The sequence below is a fragment of the Tenrec ecaudatus genome, chromosome 4, assembly GCF_050624435.1.
Source record: "Tenrec ecaudatus isolate mTenEca1 chromosome 4, mTenEca1.hap1, whole genome shotgun sequence".
NCBI lineage: Eukaryota > Metazoa > Chordata > Mammalia > Afrosoricida > Tenrecidae > Tenrec > Tenrec ecaudatus.
The window spans coordinates 166,913,262-166,937,683 of NC_134533.1; the positions used below are offsets into that span (position 1 = coordinate 166,913,262).

General features: G+C 44.2%; 1 protein-coding gene across 1 annotated transcript in view; it reads right to left on the reverse strand.

The window, feature by feature from the left end:
- The window catches only part of GOLIM4 (golgi integral membrane protein 4), a 101,495-nt gene that overhangs the window by 22,307 nt on the left and 54,766 nt on the right, over positions 1–24,422 (reverse strand). The window contains exons 2-6 of the mRNA XM_075547004.1: positions 10,022–10,096; positions 8,550–8,599; positions 6,612–6,665; positions 5,222–5,372; positions 399–481 (exon numbers count right to left, since the gene is read on the reverse strand). Of these exons, the coding sequence (XP_075403119.1) occupies positions 399–481; positions 5,222–5,372; positions 6,612–6,665; positions 8,550–8,599; positions 10,022–10,096 (413 nt within the window). The remainder of the gene's footprint in view (positions 1–398; positions 482–5,221; positions 5,373–6,611; positions 6,666–8,549; positions 8,600–10,021; positions 10,097–24,422) is intronic.

Genomic DNA, 24,422 nt, shown 5'->3' on the forward strand with positions numbered 1-24,422 from the left:
GACAATGGTAGGACCGCTCAAATGTCCCATGCCTTTGTACTTATTTTGTTTCTTATGTGTTGTCACTGTTTCTGAAGTTGAAAAACAACGGTAACCAGATTACAAATACAATACCCAAACCCTGCAACCACAGACAGGGAAAACAAAGGACCAAAGAGTTCATTGCTAACAAACCAAGGCTTACTTAAAAGCAATCACCTCTTGCAAAGGATCATTTTGGCATCAGAGAAAACATTTTGATGCGGAGACATCTTTCAGCTTGAGGTGCAGAAGTGGTGAGCTCGGGCTGATGCACAGCCCACACTGACCACCTGGCTGTGCTGAGCCGGTCAACGAGAGGACTGTGTGGGAAGTAGAGCAGACAAACACTGCCCAGTGCGACCTTTCCTGGGACTTACCTTCACATCCTGGAGCTGCGTGTGCATGTCTTGGTGTGCTTTCCTCAGCTGTCTGTTCTCTTCCCTCAAATTGTACACAGTTTCTATTTTAGAGAGAGAAGAAGCATGCATAAAGCTTTAAGATTGCCAGGCTTGTGATTTTACTACCTTCACGTTTAAGGCCTCGTCTAACTCGACGCTGAGTTTGTTTTGAGTACAACAACTGTGCCCCACTGGGATGTGGCATCGATTCAGGTGGACATCCAGGTGCAACCTGATGCAGCACTTTAAGTACTTTTAAACAAGCTCCACACCAAGTAAGAAGTTAAGGATTTTTCATTACTCAGGAGTTCGATATTTCTGCCAATAAACAATCCCTCAGGAATAAAGTGAAACAGGGCAGAGGTGGCCTAAGATCTGAGTTCCCTTAAATTAGAACTAGAGTTAGCAAAAGTACTGAGCACATTTCTCATCGCATGAATAATTCCCACAGGCCTTGAAAGGTGATGGAGATAGAGATCGTGAGACAGATAAAGATGGATGGCTGGCTGGCTGGCTGGCTGGCTGGCTGGATACAGGCACAGAGAAAGACAGAGACCCCATTTACTTGTCATAGATTGGATTGTGTTTCTCAAAAGCATTCATGTAAATGCTAATCCCCATCTATGAATGTGATCCCATTTGCAAACAAGGCTTTCTTTGTTACAATAGTGAGGTCCTATCTGTGTAAAGATATAAAAATGGGTGACTGAACACAGAGATGTAAGAACCAAGGTAGAAAGAAAGATGGCATGTGGAGTTCTTCAAGACATCTCTAGAGAAACTGAGGCAATAATTTCCCCCTAGAGCAGACCAAGAGCCTTCCCCTAGGACCATAGCTCTAAATTTGAACATCTAGTCTCCTAAACTGGTGAAACAACAAATTTCTGTTCACTGAAGACACCCACTTGTGGCTACAGGAGCACTAAGCAATCTGTTTCCAAAAATCTAATGATATGTTTGTCCTTCTCCCACTATTAAGTTTTTGGCCATACAAAGTCTACCTCCAATGCTATAGGAAAGGTATTTCGAGAGCAACTCGAGCAGTCTGAGCGCCCTCGCCATCTCCCGAGACCCAAACCCAAACACTAGGGAGCAGACACGCTTAGTGAACTGCTCACATCCTGAATCTGGACCTCCGAGGCAATTGATGCCAAATCCAACCCACCAACATATTTTCACTATTAGCCCCTCGCAGTGGTGTCCTGTACAGGGTCCTCCACATTCGAATAATTCTCACTGTTTAGAAATCAAGACTCTGACTTTAATAAGGTCTGGCCATGCAAGGCCAATTCTGATGTGACAGCCCTCTGCGGGGGTGGGCAGGAAGCAGGCTGACTGGGAATTCATTTTCCAATGAGAGACACTCTGGGGAGGGAAGGTCTGTGCTGTTAGCAATTATGCTGGGACTGTCCTACACAGAGGATCTGGATGCACAAAATGCTTGCATGCGACTAGTCAAGAGAAAGGTGGCAGTTTGAAGCCACTTCCCAACAGTGTAGAGAGGCCTCTTGATCTGTTTTGGGGGAAATTGCAGCCCGGGCTCAGTTCTGCTATGTCACACCCACTGCGGCCACGAGCAGGAATGCATTCAAAAGCAGATTGTGTTGATTTGTTCCTGGGGACACCACACCCATGGGGCTCAGTTCTACTATGTCACACCCACTGTGGCCATGAGTAGGAATGCATTCACAGCAGATTATGGTTCTTTGTTTGTTCCTAGGGACACCACGCCTGCGTGGCAGCCACATCCTGTACACAGGGTCCTAACTCTCCAGGGTGTCAGCCCTGAATCAAAGTGTCAGTCACCAGGTCTCAATGACACTTCCAGCCACCTTGACTCCTTCAGGTCCTGGCCTGAGCCCTGGGTATTAAATTCACAATTGAGTTTGGGGAGAAATCAAGACTAGAGATGGGCTAATGTTTGGGATGCCAAACTTGGCAAGAATAGATTTTTCAAAGGAAACAAACAAACAAACAAAAACCCAGGAGGCCATTCAAAAGGAACACACCCTGGAAAACACACACACACACACACACACACACACACACATTTCTAGCAAACAAGTTTGAAATTGTTGAAAGGGATTGCAGGTCATGAAGGTCATGACCGTGGCACGCCCCTGGACCATGTTTGACGTTTGGCTCCCAGCCTTTGCAGGATCACCTTGGGCAAGTTATTGGTCCACCTCAACTTCTTCATCTGTTAACGAGGCGAAACACAGTGGCTATCTTACGGTTGATATAATCAGATAAAATCATCCGTATGAAGAGTTTCACATGGTGTCGGCAAATGGTAAACCTTTGTTAAGTGTCAGCCATTATGATATCGAAAATAATGATCCCCGTTTACATGTAATCAGCTCGACCTCCCCTAGAATCCATTCTCTCTTTGCATCTCATTAAACTACCAAAGACAACATGGATTAGAGGCCTAACAGATCAAACATACATGCTGCTGCTGTTAGCCGTCATGACCTGGGGCCGACTCGCAGCACGGCCACCCTGCCCACCGGCCAGCAGACAGCATGCTTCAAAGGACTGTTCTGAATGTTCACCAGGGATCATAAAAAAGTTACTCAGGTGAAGGCTGTTTATGAAAGTTTCACCAGTCACTGCTTACTATTTTATTTAAGGTCTCCAAAGAATTTCTACTAGAAACTGGTACCAGAAACACTATTCTCTCTTTGCTAAGACACCGTATACTCTCTTTTTCTAATAAACCCACTCTCTGACTCTGAGTAACCGTACAGGACAGTTTTGAGACCGTTCATCCTTAAAAGAACAAACGGTCACACCTAGAACTTGTGGTTTGTAGCCCAATGCTTAATTCCTATACCTTCAGGGCTCTTTTCTGATTGCAAGAGTCCCGCGTGTTCTGTGTTTCCCCGTCTGTCCTGAGTGCTAGGAAGTGCAGGCTAGCTCATGGGCCTTACATCATTTTAGGATTCAAGTTACGGGTGTCCTCCTAACCCCTATGACTCCACTTTGACTTCTATCCACAATTGGCTAAAATTTTACTCCACATACATTTTGTTTCAAACACAGGAGTGCACATAAGAGTGGACATCAAAAATTGTCTTTCAGGGCTCTTACTGCAAACAGTTATACCAATTTACGTAAATCTCTTAAAGTACACCACGTACAAAACGGCACGTCCCTAATATATGTTATGTGCTATTTTTATTTCTCCTTCCTTAATGAATCACAGATCAGTATACCGCACTAGCTTAGCTTAGGTTTTCAAGTGCTAAATAGTGCATCATGCCAATATTACCAAGATGGCAGAGGACCGGACAGCATTTCTCCCTGTTATACATAAAGGTGGCCGTGTGTGGGGGCTGGATCAGTGGCAGTTATAGCCGAAACATCAGCAGCAACAACAAACCGTGTAGCCAGTGAAGCCTCTCCTCTCCGGACAAGGCGTAGCTGCCATCCGACACTGCAGCTCCCTCTTCTCCGATACACGTCGGTGAGCAACTCCAGCATGCAACCTTCCTTTCCTTAGGCTACTTCAACGCCCCTCCTCACCTGCCACATCGCCAACAGCGTCTGCATCTCTTGGGGAATTCTACTCATAACTGACCTGAGTCTATTGCCACCAGACTACTACCGCCCCTTCAGCTTTCAATTTAGAAAATATTAAGGACAAAAAGGTACAAAGATAGTACAGCAAGGTCCCCACTACCTATCACTCAGCTTCCCTTGTGGGTGACATCATATGTATATGAGGACACTATCAAAACCAGGGCATTGGGTCCCACAATGCTACCAAGATTACATCGTTTTTTTTGCATGTTCCTGGTGCCTTTTTGAAGTATTTCTACATCTTAAAGTTATGTAGCACCCGCATATTTTATTGTAAATGTGTCGATGCCCTTTTTCTCACACACCCATAGAAGCAAAACATTTTGTTCCATTTTACTCTGAAAATATCTAAGGATGATTGTCACAAGGCCGAAGACAGCTAACACATACCGACTATTTACCATAGGCCAGTAACAATTCTAGGTGTTTGACAAAAAGGACTTGATTCTCAACATCAGCCCATTGCGGTTGATACTTTTTAGGATTATCCCACCCTACAGACAAGGACAAAGAAGACTTAAATGATAACACAGCAAGCCCAGGGTCATATATCTGACTAGTGATGGAATTACTAAGTACCCAGGCCATCTGGCGCTACAGCAGTGGTTTCTCGACCTTCCTAATGCCGTGACCCATTAGTACAGTTCCTCATGTGGTGGTGAACACCCCCTCCCCACTATAAAAGTATTTTCATTGCTACTTCATCACTACAATTTTGCTACTGTTATGAATCGGGCGACCCCTGTGAAAGGGTTGCTCAACCCCCCAAAGGGGTCGCGACCCATAGGTTGAGAACCGCTGCTCTAGAACCTGAGCTTTGGGCAGCTTCATCTAGTGCTCAACACCTCAAGAGGAAGATTGTCGGCCCTTCAGAGAGTTTTAGAAATAGGAGCAATTTTCCATGGTCACAACTGGGGAGCACTGATGGAATGCAATGGGCTGGGGTCAGAGATGCTAAATGTCTTGTCGCATGCACACAGGAACTGTCTTGGCCCCGTGAGCCCCCTGAGAAACATTCAGTAACTTAGGGTGCTTCCCTAAACAAACCCAAGAAGCAAAGGACAAATAGGACATACTACAGAAAGCAAGTAGCTGTTAAAGGGTCACAGGATCAATCTCTCACAGCGCAGAAGCCACCAAAACAAGAGTCTGTGGCTCTAATGCAACGTTCACAGGGCTTATTTTCCCATCATCAGGCTCGATATATTCCCAGACACCTTTCAGTTTCGACAGTTCCTGTTCCTTCTCCTGCTGCAGCTCCAAGTACTTCTGCTTGTGGTCGTTAAATGTCCGAATGAAGTCCTCCCCTTGTTTGCGATGTTCCTCTTCCAAGTCGCTGTGCTGTTTCTTCAGCTCCTCGTGTTGACTCTGCAAAGATGAAAACCTGAGCAGCGGCGATACACACTCCATGCAGAAAGGCTCTCTCGAGGACGGAACTTGGGCAACGGAGAACAAATGGAAACAGACCTCATCCCCCTGAGCTTGCACTGCATGCCTGCAGCTCCCCTCCGGCTCTCCAACATTTCTTAGGAATCATTAGGGATTGTGGCCCAAATATAACCTCTCCCTTAATGGTTAACATTAAGGGGAAACAAAAAGTTAGCATGAGAGACACGGAGAGAGGATGATTTGGGGAAATTATCATGGACTCAAATGACCGTGGAAACAGAAAAGCTAATGGCAAACCTATCCCTTCTGTTTGATATTGCCCCAGTAACCTAATTGATCTCTCTTCTGTTTTCCAGCTTTCTCTGGTCGCCCAGATTTTTTGTTTTGCTTTGTTTTAAAAGGACATTTCCCCTTCGATGCAATGACAAATTGATTGTTTATACAATTATTCTTATGTCCCTTACTCTGGATTATATGACTACCCTGTAATCTCAAGCTAGAAAGAGTCGACAATCGCCAAATGCTTAATGGGAAAAGAATGCCTGCTTTCTTCACAGGCAGCATTCCTGATAATAGGAAAAGTCCCGGCTCATTCAACAGCCGGGCCCTGCCTGACCTAGGGCACAAGGTATTACTCAACGCAAATGAAGGGGCAGGGGGCTGCGGCAGGGCGTACCATGCTGTGCAGATGGCAGCATGAACGCCAACACTACTCGCCTCTTCCAGCTCGACACACACAATGGTCTTCCTGAGACCCAGGAGCGAGTTCTATCCAAGGACTAAGGAAGGAGACGCGTTAGATACAAATTGTGCTGCCGCCGTGGGTATGAGAATACTTATTAAATGAAGTAACACGAGGGAAGCATTTTAATAGGGACTGACTCCACTCTGTCTAAGACAAAAGCCAGTGTCTAAGAGAGGTTATTGTGAGAAATGAAGACAAACAAACCTCAGAGAGGAACAAAATAAAAAGTTAGGTGACCAGAGTACTAGATTTAAAAGATAATGAATCATAAGCTAAATATGTTCTTTGCAATCAGGTGACCAATACGATGGAACACTATACTTGTGCATAATCTAAATCAAATGCGACGTACGAAACTCTACTGTGACACAAATCGACTCTCTGAAAAGTTTCTTTAATCGCATCCCACCGCACCACTCAGTTCAAATCCCAGTGAGTCCTTTCTTTCATAAACAACGAAAAGTTTCACTCACTTTCAGCATCTGATGCTGGACATTCAAGGCACCGTATCTGCTATTGGAATCTTGCTGTCAATGGAAAAAAAAAAGTGGTTAACACAGAGCGAACAAAGCTAGCTCTCCTGCTAGATCCAAATCAAGCACCGAAGAGCAAAAGGTCAGTATGTCACTCTCGCGTGAGCGGAAATGAGTTGTAGGCGTGAACCAGGACTCTCTGGGGCCACTTATTTTGTTTCCTAGCAGAAGTGAAGTTTTAGCATGACCATACCCTTGATAGATCTGAGTCATGAAAAACCACGTGACCAAATCATAAAGTGGTGGCTTCATGAAACAGGGCCCCACCGTTCACATCACGCAGAACGGAAGGTAGAAGCGCAGAGGAACTGATCCTGAGACGCTGTCACTACACATGACTAACACGCTGAGATGAGACAGAAGAGGAGAGAAACCAAGCAGGACCACTTTGAAAAGTGGGTGGAAAACTCTACACACATACCCCCAGCCCCACCCCACGCCGGGACCCTGCACTGTGGAGAGCGAGAAACCAGACTGGCGTACGTAGTCAAGCCAGGGACAGGGTGCCGGGAAGCTCCGTGTTTGTCAGCATCTATTTACGCCCCTGTGGAGCATTGTTGCACATGCACCTGACACATTTCCACCGCCCTGAGCAGCCGTAGAACCCCAAACGCCCACCACTTTCTAGTTGTCAGTCAGTGAAGCAGGGGCTCCTGCACTGTTTGCTCTCTGTCTCCGGGCTTTCTAGCTCTTCTCGCCCCCTGCATTTACCTCAGAGCCAGCACGGGCCCACCCTCCAATATTTCCTCCCATTATTTTTGAAACTTATACCATGGACCACTCACTCCTTTTTGCGTTATTGCTATACTGCTTCAATGCAGTATAGGCAGTCATACAGTCATACTGTAATGTCCCACAGCGAGCCACAGAGCTGGCCAGGCTTTTGTAAGCAAGTCACAACGGGGTCCAGGAAATCTAAGGAACTGACCCTTCTTGGTTTTTAAGCCCTCAAACACCAATATTTACTCACTCCCCCCACCCCCTCAGAGTAACAGGAAGACTCTTTTTGTATGGCTGGTTTAGGTTTTTAATATTCACTCATTTATCGATCCAACCATCCTACAAATGTTTCTGAATGCCGGAGCTGGGCCAGGTATTATATAAGACACTAAGCATACAGAGGAAAGCCAAGGAAAATATCACATTCTATGGAAAAGTGAGGCTAGGAATGAATGACTAATAATAACCTTCTGACTGGTAAAGACTAATGCTCTTCCCAACTTACTAGTTTTATGGATTCAGTGTGCCCCTCAAAAAAAGTTATATAAAAACTTTAGCCCCCTGTACACTGTGGACTCGATCCTGCTTAAGCAAACAGAATGTTCTTGTGCTGTGATAATGAGGTCACGCTGGATCCCAAACCTAATCTCTTCTGAGCGGTCTCTTGAAAGATTTATGCAGACACAGAGGGACAGACTCAACCAGAACAAGACGAACAACATGTAAAGAGTGATCTACAAGCAGTCAAAGAACCGCAAGGAATTATAGGAGCAGAAATGTCCAGAACTACAGGAGCAGAAAGAAGAGCAGGGTCCTCCCTCCTCTGGAGGGTCCAGATGTGTGTGTGCCAGCCTAGCCCTGAAAATTCCCTGAATTCAGACCTCTGGCTCTGCGGAAATAATAAAGTCCCAGGCAGCAAGGTCGCAGCATTCTGTTGGGGCATTCCCAGGAAACGAAGGCTATCATCACCACCATCTACAGTGCAATTAATGAAGGTGAGTTTAAAAAGAACACATTTCAAAGCTTTCCTTTTGGGAAAGAAAGAAAGAAAAGAGTAGGCTACCCAACAAGCCTAGGGATCAACAGTGATGGACACATTTTATGACTATTTCCCGCTCATGAAAGTTTCATAGGAAAAACAGGATACGACAAACTTACTCGGCCTTTATTTAGTGTTTCTTGTGCTTCTAGCTTATAAACCAGGAAATCTGAGAAATAAAAGATGGATAAAATAGAGTGTAAGTTAATTCACTGTGGAATTTTAAGACACCATAAACATTAAAGGCAATCTCTACTCAATTGTGGGGGGGGAAAAGTTCTTGTTTTAAAAGAATCAACTTAGGGATTTACGTTCCTTTTTCAATCAATACTTTAAAAAATATTAAAGAGAACTGAAGTTCCATCTTGTTCCTTACCTCAGAGCAGCGGTTCTCCACCTTCCTAATGCTGCGACTCTTTAATACAGTTCCTCATGTGGTGGTGACCCCCCAAACCAGAAAATTATTTTTGTTGCTACTTCATAACTGTAATTGTGCTACTGTTATGAATTGGGTGACCCCTGTGAAAGGGTCGTTCAACCCCCAAAGGGGTGGTGAACCACATGTTGAGAAACACTGCCTCAGAGCTCTAAATGGCTCCTGAACAAAGCCCACTTTATAGCCAAATGTTAGAAACAACACGGTTAGCGTTGTTTGTGATAAGCTGTCCCAGAGAACAGGAGGGGAAGCACACCTGAGGACAGAGGGACTTATCGAGTCCACTAGATGGCAGTCTCTAATCACGCAGGATTCAGAAGGAAACCATTAATGCTCTACAGCTTTGTTATCCACTAGATGGCTCTAAGAAATCACTCAGCGTTTGAAGACTAAGAAAACCCAAAGCCTAGCCAAGCATTTTAATTAAGATAAACTTCTAGAGTTGGCACAGGATCAACAGAGGGATCAGAGAAACGCACTACACCACGCAATCTTCCTCCACTCCCCCTCCTCTTCTCACACCAAGGTAAGCAGACCGAACACCTCTAACTTAAACTTCAAGATTGGCTACTGAACACAAATAAATAAATACAAAAAGCAAGGAATAGAGAAAAGTGCAAATCTCAGCTATTTTCAGACTTGTGCTTAACAAAATTTAAAAGTCTGGAAAAGGTGCCATGTGCTAATTTTTAAAGGTAAGTCAATTAACTGTGCCAATAAACTTCTCCAAAAGACAAAAAGAAGTTCATAAATTAAATATACCAAACTATGTCATCAATTATATGTAGGTCTGTGTGTATCAAACCACCGACTTATCCTACAGATCTGGATGTTGTATGCTGTTATTCTGTTGTATTTTCCCCCCTTGGAGGTCTGACGGAATATGCAGGAATTACCAACACATGAACTGCTTCAAGGCAGCAAGAATCACTGTACAAGACAGAACACATTGTTTGACGTCTCTTTCTCTCCGGCCACCTATACACGGACTTAGGTTGTTTTAGGAAGTGCCTTACCCCCAAAACAGTAAAGCAAGTATATATATATATATATATATATATATATATATATATATATATATATATATATATATATATATATATATATATATACTGTTTCAAAGATAAAAACATGGACCACAAACTATTTAGTTACCTTCCTTTGCTTTCTTATGTTCAAGTCTTTCCTTCTGCAGGGATTTCTCCAATCTTGATCTGTGTTCATATACAACTAAAAAGAGAAAGAAGGAAAAAAAAAAGTTAAATTTTGTCCTGAAAGAATGATCGAGTCTAAAGTCAATATCATTTTTTCAACACAGGGCTAAGCTAGAAGGCAAAAGATTAGAGCCCTATTGTAGGTTGATTTGTGTATCCCTTGAGAAGATACATTTGTGTCCTAACTCCTGGCACACCTGTGAACGGGAACTCATTTGTAAACAAACTATCTGCAGAGAAAAACCAAGTGATGATGAAATTATGGGAGAGTCTGGGTGGCAGGCCCTAATCCAGTGACTGGTATCTTGACTTCAGTGCCACCGAGTCAATGCTGCCTCATCATGACCCCCTGTGGCTTAAAACCCAGTCTTTCCCGGAGGAGCTATTGGCAGGTTTGAACTGGCAACCATGCAGATCACAGCCCAACACATCACCATGACACCACCAGGGCTCCCTAGCTTTAAAAGAAGAGGGAAATTGGGACACAGGGAGACAGAGGGAACACACAGGGAGAAGGTCATGTGACGACAGAGCCGGAGACTGGAGTGACGCATCTGCAAACCAATGGACACCCACACTCTGGACACCCAGAAGCTAGAGAGCAACCTTCCTCAGAAAGAGCTGGGCCTGCCGATGGCCTGATTTCAGATGGCTGGGCTCTAGAACTGTGAGGGAACACATTTCTCTTGTTTTAAGCCACCTCACTTGTGATGACTTGTTCGGCGGCCCTAGGAAACGGATACAAGCCCTCACCCAATAAAAATGGATGTGTATGTACTTTAAATAGCCCGCTCTGGGGAAAGAACAGACAGCTTGTTGTTTCTGGGCTGGCAACTGTCTGTCCTTTATAGAACCAATACTCTGAAAGAAGCGTCTTTCTTGGACAGCGGCTTTCCTGTCTCTTGCCCCTTACATCGGAGTGTCTCGGTGACACGTCTTTTCCCAGGCAAGCAGAGCTGTTATCACGGCTTCAATCACATGTGCACAGTCCTTACCCCATATCTGCATTTCTATCTTATGCCCCTCTCCTGAGAAACCAGATGAGCGGTTCCTCAGGTGCATATAATGTTTCCCCGCCATATCCCACCAAGACTGCAAAGTTGGCGATGATGAAATCTGAATTAAGGCAGTACGGACAGGGAAAAAAGTCGCAGCCGTCGTCGCCAGCTGCCTAAGGGACAGAGGAGAAAGAGGCCCTGTCATTAGGTAAAACATAGGGGAGCGATCCACAGAAATGAGGGAGGCAGGGATGCCCCAAAGGGTCCATAAAAGTGCCCACAAAGGACAAGTCGGGTTTAACATCAACCAAGGCCAGAAGACACCAATGGTAAACAGATGTCAGTCTGTAAGCTCTTCCGGCCTGAAGGAAGGGAATCGATGTGTGTGAGAAAGAAAAACAGATAAAGAAGTTGATCACGGTCCTCTTCTCTCTAGTATACATTTCACAACTATCGCAAACTGGAACTAGACAGAGGGACAAACTTTACTTTTGAATAAAGAAAACCTTTCCTATTACATGGGACTCGTGGGATATATGAATTATTCAATCGAGACTGCCTGTGGTTAAAAGCTATTGAAAGATGCTTTTTAAAAAATTTAAAAAAAAACCAAATCTGCCCTAGATGTGGTCCAGGCACAGAAAACGCTGCCCCACATGGTGCTTTAAGCAGGAAGTGAGCTTTGTGAAAAAGATTGGAGAAAACAAAGTAAATTTCTGATAGGCCTTTCAAATCCTGTTTGCTCAACATTAGGGATACATGATCTCATTCCGTAGCAACTAGGCCAAACCTGTTACTTGGTTCTTTGACCAGTTTTGCAAGCTCCGTGACTGCTCAAGATAGAATTGCAACATCAATCATGGGATTGACCTTGCAGAGTACACAGAATTGCCTCACCCCTTCTGGATGCCTCCAAGTTATACTCTCAGCAATCCTCCTGCCGTCCCTCCTCCATTCCCCACCATGTGGGCGCATGCACCTTCTCCACTGCCACGGCTGCCAGGTACCAGCTACTGCTACCCCGCTTCCAACGTAGCCGTCACCTTCTAAGGTCTCCACAAATCCTCTCCAACTGTGTCCTCTCATATAAAATGTATGTTGCTAGGGCTCACTCCACTACTTCAGCAAGCCTGACCTCTGCTAACATCCTGTCTACAGAGCGGGGCAGGGCTTGCTGAGCCATTTATTTGCCCTCCAATCAAACTGGGACCAAATTAATCCCACATGTTACTTTTGGCCAGGTTGACACAATAAACCTACCTATCACAGTATTTTTTGTGTATAAAAAAAGAGCTTCATATACACGAGCAAATGAAGATTGAGAAAACATCTCAGCCAGTCCAGATCAAGTCTGATGTGAGCATCTATGTCTGATACCAATCTATAAGATCTTCTTCAGACTCCTAAAACATAGCGATGATACCGAATGCAGGAAGATCACAGGTCAGCGGGTGGGAAGTCTTGTGGATCCAGTGGTGTTGTAAGCATCTCAGCGCTGGCAGGGGTCTCCACATGGCTCCTCCAGCTCAGGGCACTGGTATAGCTCCATGTGTCATGTCAGCTGGAATGTCTCCCAGGGAATAAGCATGTGCCCTGCCTCCAGCAAGCTGTTAATATCCTTAGCACCTCCAAATGAGGTCATGGAGCTGCAACCTGATTAACCACCTAACCCCCTTCACTCTGAATCCCCTCAAATTGACAACAAATTACAAACTACCGTAGTGACTAGGAGTCAGAACTGACTCCATGGCAGTGAGTTTTGGTTTGGGATGCATCCGTGTATGTGTGGAGGCTTGGTGGCATAGCGGGTTGCATCTTGGGTTACTAACCACAGGTTGGTGGATCTAACGCAGCAGTCGCTCCTCGAAAAAAGATGGAACTTCCTACTCCTGTAAAGATTTACAATCTCAGAAACCCAAACCAGCAGTTTGGCTTCGTCATACAAGTTGCTATGAGTTGGAATCACCTTGATGGCCGTGAGTCTGGTTTTTAGTTTCCTAACTGCGTGGAGCCTTGGTGACACCGCGGGTTACTCACAGGGCTGCTAACCACAAGGTCAACTACTTGGATCCCCCATTTGCTCCATGGTAGTCAGCCTGCTTCCATAAAGATGGACAGCCTCAGAAGCCCAACAGGGCAGCTCTACGCTCTTAGCAGGTTGCTAGAGGTCAATCCATGTCATTGGAGTTCTTCTTTTTTACTGCCCTTCCACTGTACTAAAGATAATGTCCTTCTCCAGGGACTGGTCTCTCCCGATCACATGTCCAACAATCATTATCCACCTGGGAGGTACAAACCAACCCAGCAAGATCCTACCTTTATCAAGTGACTGATAACTTTTTTTTTAATGAGAAAATAATAAATGCTAGAGGGCTACAGAGAGATTAGATGCCTCATGAACTACAGGTGAAGCTGTAAAAATATACAGCTACTATGGAAAGTTATATGGTGCTACCTCAAACAACTTGAAATAGAAACATCACCCAATTCAGCAACCCTCTGCTGGGCACATGTTCTAAAGAAATCAGCATCACGACATGAGCAGCCATATGCACATCCACTGTGGTGGTTTAGATTGTACGCCCACTTGATATCCGTGTGAAGGTTGGGGTGGAATCCAACCTGTTAATTCAGTGATATCTCCTTAGAGAGGGCCCTTCTTCCAAGAGAAGTAACGAGAACTTTTCTCTCATTACTCCCTTTGCCTTCCTTCTCACTCAGACTTTGTATCCTCCAGGGGCAGCCTATGTGGGTCAATGTCATGGACTGCTGTCAGGAGTCTGCCACGTTCCCACTGACCTATCATCCTGTGACCTTCCCTGCTTCCTGCTTTTGCTGCATCAGCCTGCAGCTACATGGGTCTGAAGAGGACTCTGGCAATCCTCTGAGCCACAGACTTGACTTGGACTTGCCTGGGATCCTGTCTTGATACAAAGTTCACTCTTACACGCACATAAGCATCACTGGTTTTGTTTTTCTGGACAACCCAGCCTAACACACCCATGACTCAAGCAAGATGGAATTCTTGACCACTACAATCTTTTCTCTGCTGATCGTGGTGTTGCCTATTTGGTCCAGTAATGAGAATTTTTGCTTTCTCTACATCAATCCACATTGACTGCTACAATCTTTTACTTTCATTAGCAAGTGCCTCACTTTCAGGAAGCAAGGAGGTGTCATCTGTATATCACAATTTAATAACCCTTCCTCTAATTCTGATACCAAATTCATCTTCATAAAATCGTTTTTTATCATTTTATTGGGGGGCTCTTACAAATCTTGAGACAATCCATCATTCAATTGTATTAAGCACACTTGTACATATGTTCCCATCAACATTTCCGAAACATTTTTTTTTTCTGCTTGAGCCCTTGGTATCAGTTCTTTTCCGTCTTCCTCCCCACTTTTCCATCCCAGAGAATCCTTGATCAGTATATATTATTGTTATTTCATGGCTTACACTGTCCATAGTTTCCCTTCACCCACATTTCTGTTATTCATCTCCCTGGAGGTGGGCTATATATTCAACCTTGTGATGGATTCCCTTCTCCCCGTCCCCTACCCGCCATCCCACTATTCCTCTACCCCATAATATCGTTACACCCACTACTGTTCTTGATGGTTTTATCTGTCCTGAATTTCTTATGTCAAGAGCTCTCATTTGTACCAATGTGTATACTTCGGTCTAGCTGGATTTGTAAGGTAGAACTGGGTCATGGTAGCGGGGAGGGGGCATTCAGGAACTAGAGGAAAATGTTTCGTTGGTGCTATACTGCACCCTGGTTGAATTGCCCCTTCCTTGTAACCCTTCTGTGGGGCGGGGGGGATGTACAATTGTTACAGATGGGCTTTGGGTCTCCACTCCAAACACCCTCATTCACATTGATATAATTGTTTATTTCAGATCTTTTGATACATGATCCAATCAACACCTCCTGATCACACAGGCTGGTGTGCTTCTTCCATGTAGGCTTATTTGCTTCCCTGCTAGATGGCTGCTTGTTTAACTCCAAGCCTTTAAGACATCAGATGCTTTATCTTTTGATAGCTGGGCACCATCTACTTTCTTCAGCACATTTGCTTATGCACCCATTTTGTCTTCAGTGATCATTTCAGGAAGGTGAGCATCAGAGAGTGCCAGCTTATTAGACCTACGTGTTCTTGTGTTTAGGGAGGCCTTGAGTAGAGGCCCTAAGTCCATCTATCTTAATACTTTAACATAAATATATGTACATTGGCCTCTATCCCTTTCATTATAAATTAATATATTTACATATATGCATGCCCATAGCTATACCTGTATAAATAGCTTTTGCTTCCTACTTCTTTCCTTTATTTCCTTTCCCCTTCCTCCTGTCCCACTATCATTTCCCTCCACTCAGCTCTCAGTAATTCCTCTTGGATGCATTGCACTTAATAAAACCCCACCAGGCTTCCTTGCCATCATTTTTAGATCTCTTGTTGTTCCATCATCCCTGAGTTTGTTGGTGCCCCACTGCCCCACCCTGCCCCATCCTCTTCCTTGTCCCCCTGGGACCACCCACCAGTCCCATTGTTTTCTCCTCAGGATTGTTTGTCCTGCCTATCTTACATAGATAGACATAGGGCAAAACAAAAAACAAAACAACAACAAACAAACTGATAGCTCATTCCAGGTCTGTCTGCTGACCCTTATGAGTGTTTTCCAGTTGGGTCTGATGAGGTGACAAGCCATGTGCCCCTAAGACAGAAGTCTATTTTCAGGATTCATCAGGGACTTGGTTACTTTGCTCCCCTTGCCGCCCTGTTGCACTCCCTTTGGGTTTCACCCAGCTGTGCGTGGGGCAGACCAGGCACATTTTCCACACAGTGTCTCCAATTCTGTCCCCATAGTGCTTTGGGTCAGTGAGCACATTGTGTCTCAAGGTGGGGCCGGCCCTACAGTCCTCTGTGTGCATTGGCTGCTCCGAGCAGGGATGTTGTCCCTCGGGCTTGGTGGCCATGATGAGGTTCTCTTTTTCTTTATCTCTTAGTTCGCACCAATATGGTCTGGACAGACCTGCCACTCTCCCTGGGCTATATCTTCAGTTCTGTCCTCTGTATTACATTCTTCTGGGTCTTCATATAGTCCTGCTGCTCAGATTATTTGTTCGTATACAGATTAAGTATGGTGAGAGGACACAGCCCTGACACACACCTTTCCCAAGGTCACACCATGCAGCCTTTCTTTCTTCTATTTGAACAAGGCCTCTGTATGCATGTTCCTACGGGTTCCTATGATCTTAGGGTTCAGAATGAGCACAATGGTTTGGAATTAATGTTCTGGAATTCCAATTCTTCTCAATGCTATGCATCGTTTGCTATGATCCACACAGTGAGATGCCTTTGCATAGTCAATAAAACACAAGTAAGCATTTTCTGGTCTTCATAGTATTAATATAAGAGAGGCAGATAAGGAGGTTGTAGAAATGCTTTAACCTCCTCAGTTCAGAGGAAAAACACCCCACACCATGAGTCTATTGGACCCAGTTCCCAAGGTCTGGGGTACAAGGTCACAAGGGCATACACACAGCAGCGAAAAGCGAATCTTTGTCACTAACTAGACAATTTCAGCAAGCATGCTCATCACTTCCAAATGTAGGAAGAGGCAGAGTGGCCAAGATCGTCCTCTAATGGAAGTGAGTGGCAGCGCTAAGTCCCAAGTACATGAGCCTTGAAAGGAAATCACACCCACCAGGGGAAAACACTTTAGCCTAGCAACACCGAGGACAAGTTCGCTAAGGGAAGCAGTAGGATAAAAAAAAGAAAGAAGGCTTTTCCATGACCTCAGACACTATTTTGAAAGAATGAGATTGAGGAAAAAAAGTTAACCTTATAAATTTCAACTGTGACAAATTCTTCTTAATCAAATACAGAAGCAATCACTGCACACTCACTGCTTTTAACTCCAAAGTCCTAGGTAATCAGACCATTTTAAACCAAGGATGACAATGGCAATGACCACTGACATGTGCTTCACAAGGCTAACCCAAAGATCAGTGGTTTGAACCTACCAGTCATTCTCTATCACAATGGTTCTCAACCTTCCTTGTGCCACGACCCTTTCATACAGTTCCTCATGTGGTGGTGATCCGGCCAACCATAAAATGATTTTCGTTGCTACTTTAAAACTTTAATTTTGCTACTGTTATGAATCAGGCAATCCCTGTGAAAGGGTCATTCAACCCCCAAAGGGGGCGCAAACCACAAGTTGACAACTGCTGCTATAGGACCTAGTGGGACTGTCTCTGTGTTTCTAAGGTTGTACACCTTTCTGGGAGCTGAGAGCCTCATCTTGCTCCTGGGAGCACCTGGTGGATTCAAACTGTGGACCTTGTAGTTAGAAGCCCAATTTGTAATCCACTACACCAGGAAGACAGTACAAAAATCCATCAGAAGGAACGGAGGAAATAGATTCACCGTAATAGAGAATGAGTGTGGTGAGGAGGAGTGAGGACAAAGAGTAGGACACGGTGTTTCATTCTTACCTTCTTGCCTAGGATTTCCGTCAGGAGTGAGAACTCGCTGGTTAGAGTACCTACTTACTAAACTGAATCACACAATTGCCTTTGACAGTTTTACATTCATTGGGAATTTCACACATTTGACACATTAATAACAATGTGTCAAGAGGCAGGAGAACCTAGGATACTATGTTGTAAACTTTCGCAAACAAACTACATCTGTCCCACATGATGTCCACATGGAGTCCAGCATGGGATTACAATCTAAATGTAAAGTCTTGTGAATTCTATAATACATACACAGACACACAAATCGCACACTAATAACACGCAGAAAAGTAGTTTCTGTTATCTCATAAACATGTGGAAGCTAGACAATGAGTATGGGTGGGCACGGAAGAACTGATGCATTGGAATTATTCTGTTGCCAAAGAATATTGAAAGTCCCGTGGGCTGCCAGACAACAAACCAATGCGTTTCATGAAAAGTACAGACACAATGCTTCTCACAAGAGATGGTGACAAGACCTCGTGTCATACACTTCGGACGTTTCGTCAAGAGACCAGTTTTTAGAAAAGGCTCTCATCCTGGGGAAGGTAGAAGAAGGCCCTCCATGGGATAAACTGACACAGCGTCTACAATAACAATCTCACACATCATGAAGAATGACCAAGGACATGGCAGTGTTGTGTTCTGTTGTGCACAAAGTGGCAAACGTCAGAACGGACTCAAGGACACCGAACAATGGCACGGTCAAAAGAATCTGCTTTTGCAAATCCTGTAGGGAAAAACCACAAGGTAAATAGGAAGAGAACTATGCAGGAATCATGAGCTTGCTCGCTATTAATATCATCTTACTCAGAACCGATCAGCAATGAGTGTTAACACCAGCTTTTCATCTTGATGAAATAAAACTTAAGACCTCAGGAATGTGTGAGGCTGGGAGAATAGCGCTGAGAAGAAGGTGGAAGACCAGAGCAGCAATGACAGATGGAAGATAGCAAAGTGCTGCGTGTCCTCACACTGCTCCCAATGGGTCCTTCAACACCGACTGCCGCCACCACGTCTACTCCAGCCAGCTTAGCAGCCCCATGCACGCCCTCCAGGCCACCAGGGCTCCTGAGAATTCTACAATTAAAAGCTAATGATAACGCTGTACTGCTACACAAGGAAGATCAGAAACTTCACAGAACACATTTCATTCCACTTGTCCATGAATTTTTACAGCACCCTTATATATATTAATTGACTTCAAATAACGGTAAGATATTTTCCCTTAAAATTTTTTCACTTAAAGTGAAATCAAATCTGAACTCTCACAGCCTATAAAAACTAAATTTATTTTTTCATAGTGAGAGCAGCTGGAATCTTTGTATCCTTACATCTTTTCTAAAATATTCTACTATCAATTAAACATACACAACTTAATACTCTCACATGCATTCTCCGGGCTTTTGAGCTAGTGATTTATCTAGATAGGTTTACTGTTTCGCTTAGAAAGAGGATTGCTAATCAATCCTTGTCACCTATCTCTATTTTTCTATTTATACTCCAAAGTCAAGGGCATCAGTCAAGATGAACTAATGCTGCTAGAGCTTCTGCAACAAAATGGAATATAATGAATATTCACAGAGCACCAAACATGCTTAAAGAAAAAGGACAAAAGTAATGGCTCAGTCTTGACACGTTGGATCTTCAATGCAGATTAACATTGCAAAAGCAATAGGATTTGAGTCACAAGAGCCCATAAGAAAAAGATGAGAATCCACAATACTCCTCTACTCTCCTACTTTCTGGAAAGTTGTCTAACATTTTCCATGCAGGCAAGACTAGAAAGCGGTTCTATTTCCCTTCAGGAGTTTGAAAACATGCCTGCTCCCTACAGCAATTTTCCATTGTGACTCTGACTTCTACCTGAAAGTCACAAGAGAGATTAGAGCTGTACACACCCATTTCTGGGTAGGCTACCTATCTATACCATTTCCAGGCAAATTGCTGGGAATCCAAATTAAAAACTTATACTCTGGAATTAGACGGAAAACCTGGCTACGTGCTTTAATACCTTAAGACAAAAGGGGCGATGTCCCTTTGTCAGGAGCAATAGCTCATGGAATTTTATGTTCCCAACAGACAATAATGTTTCATTTTATTAGGAAAACAAAGCAACCGAGGCTTAGTGTAAACGTCACAGAATTGTAAAAGCATTAGGATTTGGAAGTAGCTCTATCATTTTATATATGGTAACATTTCTAAAGAACACATGTAATATTTAGTTGAAGGTTGTAAGTAAAATAGTGAGAGGATGAAAATGTAATTGGAAGCAATTGAACAAGCTTGTGTTCCAAAAACACAGTATTTCTGAGATTTTTAAAGGTTCTGAATCTGTAGATATTTATTACATAAGTAGCCTTCCAAAACTATATGGAAAATGGCAAGGATAAAAATTTTAAATATCTACTTTATTTTTTAGCATACAATCCATCAAATTTGAGCCACTTTTGTGAGCAATGATACCAGTCATTCATTCCACCAATGCTGGTCCTGGAAACTTCACCACATCGATGTAGTCTTTTGAACTGTATGAACTGGGGAAAATTGGGTCCCCTGAAGGATTTGTTTCGTAACTAGCAAACAAAAATCATCCGAAGGAGTCAAATCAGAATTCTAAGGTGGATGTCTCATGGTTCCCCGCCGCAGTTTTGACAAACCCGCCCTTGTTGGGGAGGAACCACAAGAGTGGTGGGGCAGAGAAAGGATTCTCTAGGAAGCGGTCCCAGGCAGATTTCTGCTACCGCTATGGCTCATTTTCTCAAACGCTCTCATACCAAGCAGACGCCATCTTTCTCGGGCCCTCTAGAAAGCCGACACAACATGCCTTGAGGATGACAAAAGAAGGTGTCATGCACTGGCCTTGCCTGGATGATCTGTCTTGTGCCGTCAGAGCCACGTTCTCCATGGCACCCCCTCGCTCAGGACTTCACCCTGCCCTTGCCAGGCCCGCCCTGCTCCTGCTCCCTGCATGGCCTGCACCCCCTGCCTCCTGAACTGCACTTCAAAGACACCTGCCAGGGAGTCTCCCCCCTCCACCCCCCCAGAGGTCGCTCAAGTGCTGCTTGTTTTTCACCCTCAACTCCTCAGGTTCCTTCCATTCTTTCACTTTCTCCTTAGCACGTCTCTCTTTCCACGACATACAATACGTTATTCACCTTCGCTGTTGCTGTCTCTCTCACGGGAATGGAGCGGAGAAGGGCTTTTGATTTATTCCATTGTTCTAGCACCGGTGTGTGAGTCACTGGATGGTTCAAAGGTTAAGCACTTGATTGCTAATCAAGATTAAAGGTTTGAACCTGCCAGAAACACCTCAGAAGAAAAACCGGGCCACCTGTTTCTGAAGAGTCACTGCCTTGGAAACTCAGCAGAGTACCCGTGGGGTTTTCCTGGGTAGGGATGGACTCAGGCAATGACACCGCCACCAATACGTGGACTCCGGCATTCAATAGAGGCTCCATGAACGGGGCGTGGGCACAGAAACTGTGTCCTGAAGGCTGGGACTGTCTATGTCATAGTTCCTTCCCTCTCTTTTGTATCTTGACCCCTCCCTGCCTGTTTAGTGCACAGGTGCTAGCGCCCAGGGCTGTTCAATCAGATCCCTTCACCGGATGGGTGCATTTAGAAGATAGGTCAGCCTTTACCTCCCCTGACTGCCACCCTGTAAGTCACGGGATTTTTAAATTCCCAAGTTTGTTGGCTCACATGTACTCATACAGTCCAGAGAAGGGGCAGATAGCAGACTAGAGATTAACTATCAACGTATCTGTTGATGTACAGGCTCCGCAGATTAGCATTAGTTCAATCACAGCCCTGAACTATAGATGCTTTTGGAATGCTCAGTCTGATGAGATATTTTTCTACTGGATGAAAAATCACAGTATATTTTACTGCACAATACAGTTCCTATAATAGCTCATATGTGTCTATTTTGAAGTTTGCTAATGCAGACAGTATATAAATTAGCTTAAATGGAAATTTTAACCATGATTTGAATTGGTGCTTAACTGCCTTTTCTGTTTTTGATAAAACTAAATAGCCAGCTTTTCCCTCATGACACTATCTAATTGAAATTTGGCTTTTTAAAGCAAGTATGAACTGGCTTAAATATGTATTTCTTCATATGCACTTTCTTTTGGGCATTCTTTCAACCAGTGAACTACTAATGATCGCTCTTATTTGCCGACCAACTGTTTTCACTCCTCATGAGCTCTTACACCGGTCCATTGTAGTTGACTAGTTCCGTGCCCCTTGGGAGACATGAGAGTATAGGGGGTACTCTTCTAAAGTGTTTATAACCAAATACATTCAGGTTGTGAGAAACAGCTAAGAAGACAATTAGAGAGCACCAACGGCTATGAAAGTTGGGATGAAAGGCTGACTCCTGCAGAGCTGGAAAATTTTTGAACAAAATCTCTTTTGTGGGCTTCGGTGACCAATATCCCATGCCCCATGAAAATGCTGTACTCTACGAAGTGAAATTACATTCTCAAAGGTATGTGGATGTAAGTGTACATGTGCGTATATTAGAGTCTTAAGGATTCACAGAAATAAAAACAAAGGTTACTTAAAATGGGGTATTTACAAATAGACCCTGTAGAGCAGCGGTTCTCAACCTTCCTAAAGCCGTGACCCTTTCATACAGCTCCTCATGTTGTGGTGACCCCCCCAGCCATAAAATTACTTTCATTGCTACCTCATCACTGTAATTTTGCTACTGCTATGAATTGGACGACCCCTGTGAAAGGGCTGGCTACCCACAGCTGAGAACCGCTGCTGTAGAGTAATATTCTTATCAAGCAGGGAGATTTCTGCTGTACAGCACCACAGTCAGTCTGGAAATACATGCGAGAACAAGATCGGGAGAGACAGATCCTCTGGTCACCTCGATGTGATGCAAGGGTGTATGGTGCGTGTAAAAATATTCTAAAGATAAGCTCAAGCGGGTAAAATGCCTTAATTTTATAATAGAGCTGCTGGGCTGAAGCACAACATGATAAATAATTTTCACGAGTACTTTGACTTTCAGTGAACCGTCCCACATTCTATGGACACTTGAAGAATGCCAGCAAAAGGGTGGGGTGGTCAGCCTGAAACCCAGGGCTCACCCATCAGGCCTAAATAAAATGCTTTAACTCTGCATTACAAGCCATGCTTCAGGTAGAACCAGTAGTCCCAGAGAACACTCAAAACTCGCTCATAATAACCCAAGACACAACTAGCTTATCCTTCTCAAAAATACAGCAGTACACATACAACCCCACGTTCGTCGAATGATCCAATACCAAGCTTCCACTGCAGGTGGTAAATATATACAGCATATCTGATCAAAGGTCTCCCAAAGATCTGGCATAAAAGACACTGAAGTCTTATCTAGTGTATTCTGATGAGTTCCTTCAATACATCAAACACGTTTATTGAGTACTTATTACCTGAACTCCTATGTCTGGCGACTACGACTGTGAATTGACTTAATGACTGAGTTTGTTTATCTTTTACATTCTAGGCACTGTTAAAATATTGGAGCCAACTGTGTAAGCAGAAAGAAGAGTTAAGAAAAGCTCTTTTGCAAGCTTATATTCTGGCACAGAGATAAAAATGATGAATAATGAAGTACAAATAGTTAAGTAGAAGTAATGAATGTTTTGGACAAAGAAAAAGTGGCATAGTGGTTATGCTTGGCCTGCTACCTCCAAGGTCCACCACTCCGCAGGACAAAGACAGACTAGGACTCCCACTCACATAAAGGCACAGCCTCAGTCACTCACAGGGACAGTTCTACTTTGCCCTATAGGGTCACCATGAGTCGGCATCAACATGATGGCGGTTGAGTTGCTAAAAGATACTGATGGGGTGGGAAACGTGGGCCAAGTTTCATGTCTCCATACAGTGAGTAGTTGAGTAGACATTCAAAACCAGACTTGCAAAAAGTGAAGGCTCTAGTCCTGCCAAGCCCTCCTCCTCTTCTACTCTCTTCTACACCCCGCCCCCCCAAAGAAATCATCCCCACCACACCCACAGCCAACGAGTTGATTCCGACTCGCAGTGACCCTATGTTGGGTTTCCAAGACTGTAATTCTTGGTAGAAGCAGACAGTCTTGTCTGCCTCCTGCGGAACAGCTGGTGAGTTTGACCACGGTGAGTCTGACCATGGTGAGTTGTTTGACCGTGGTGAGTTTGACCATGGTGAGTTGTTTGACCGTGGTGAGTTTGACCATGGTGAGTTGTTTGACCGTGGTGAGTTTGACCGTGGTGAGTTGTTTGACCGTGGTGAGTTTGACCACGGTGAGTTGTTTGACCGTGGTGAGTTTGACCACGGTGAGTTTGACCGTGGCGAGTTTGACCACACTGTTAGGCAGGCAGCGCTTACCAAAGAGCACCATACAAGGAGGAGTAAGTGCACGGACAGGCAGCCTGCAGGTGCTAATAGTTCAAACCTACCAGCTGTTCTGCTGAGCAAAGAAAAAGCTGGCTGGCTCCTGTAAAGAATTATAGACTCAGAAGCCCTGTACAGGGCGTTGTGACTCAGAACTGACTCGGTGGCAACTGGTGTGGTTTTGGTTGTGAATAGCCACTCAAATATACCCCCCCACCACCAAAATCAACTGAATTAGTCATAATCCAATGCACTGTACACCAGCATAATGCTGAGATTCAAAGGGAGAGAGAGAATTCTATAGAGTTGGAAAAAACATTGGAAGAAAAACGGTCATACGTTGCCACTGGGTGTACATATTGGTGAAAACCACTTTATAAAACTGTTTGAACCTGGGTATATTGTACGACTTAGAAATCTCTACACTCAAATCCCTAC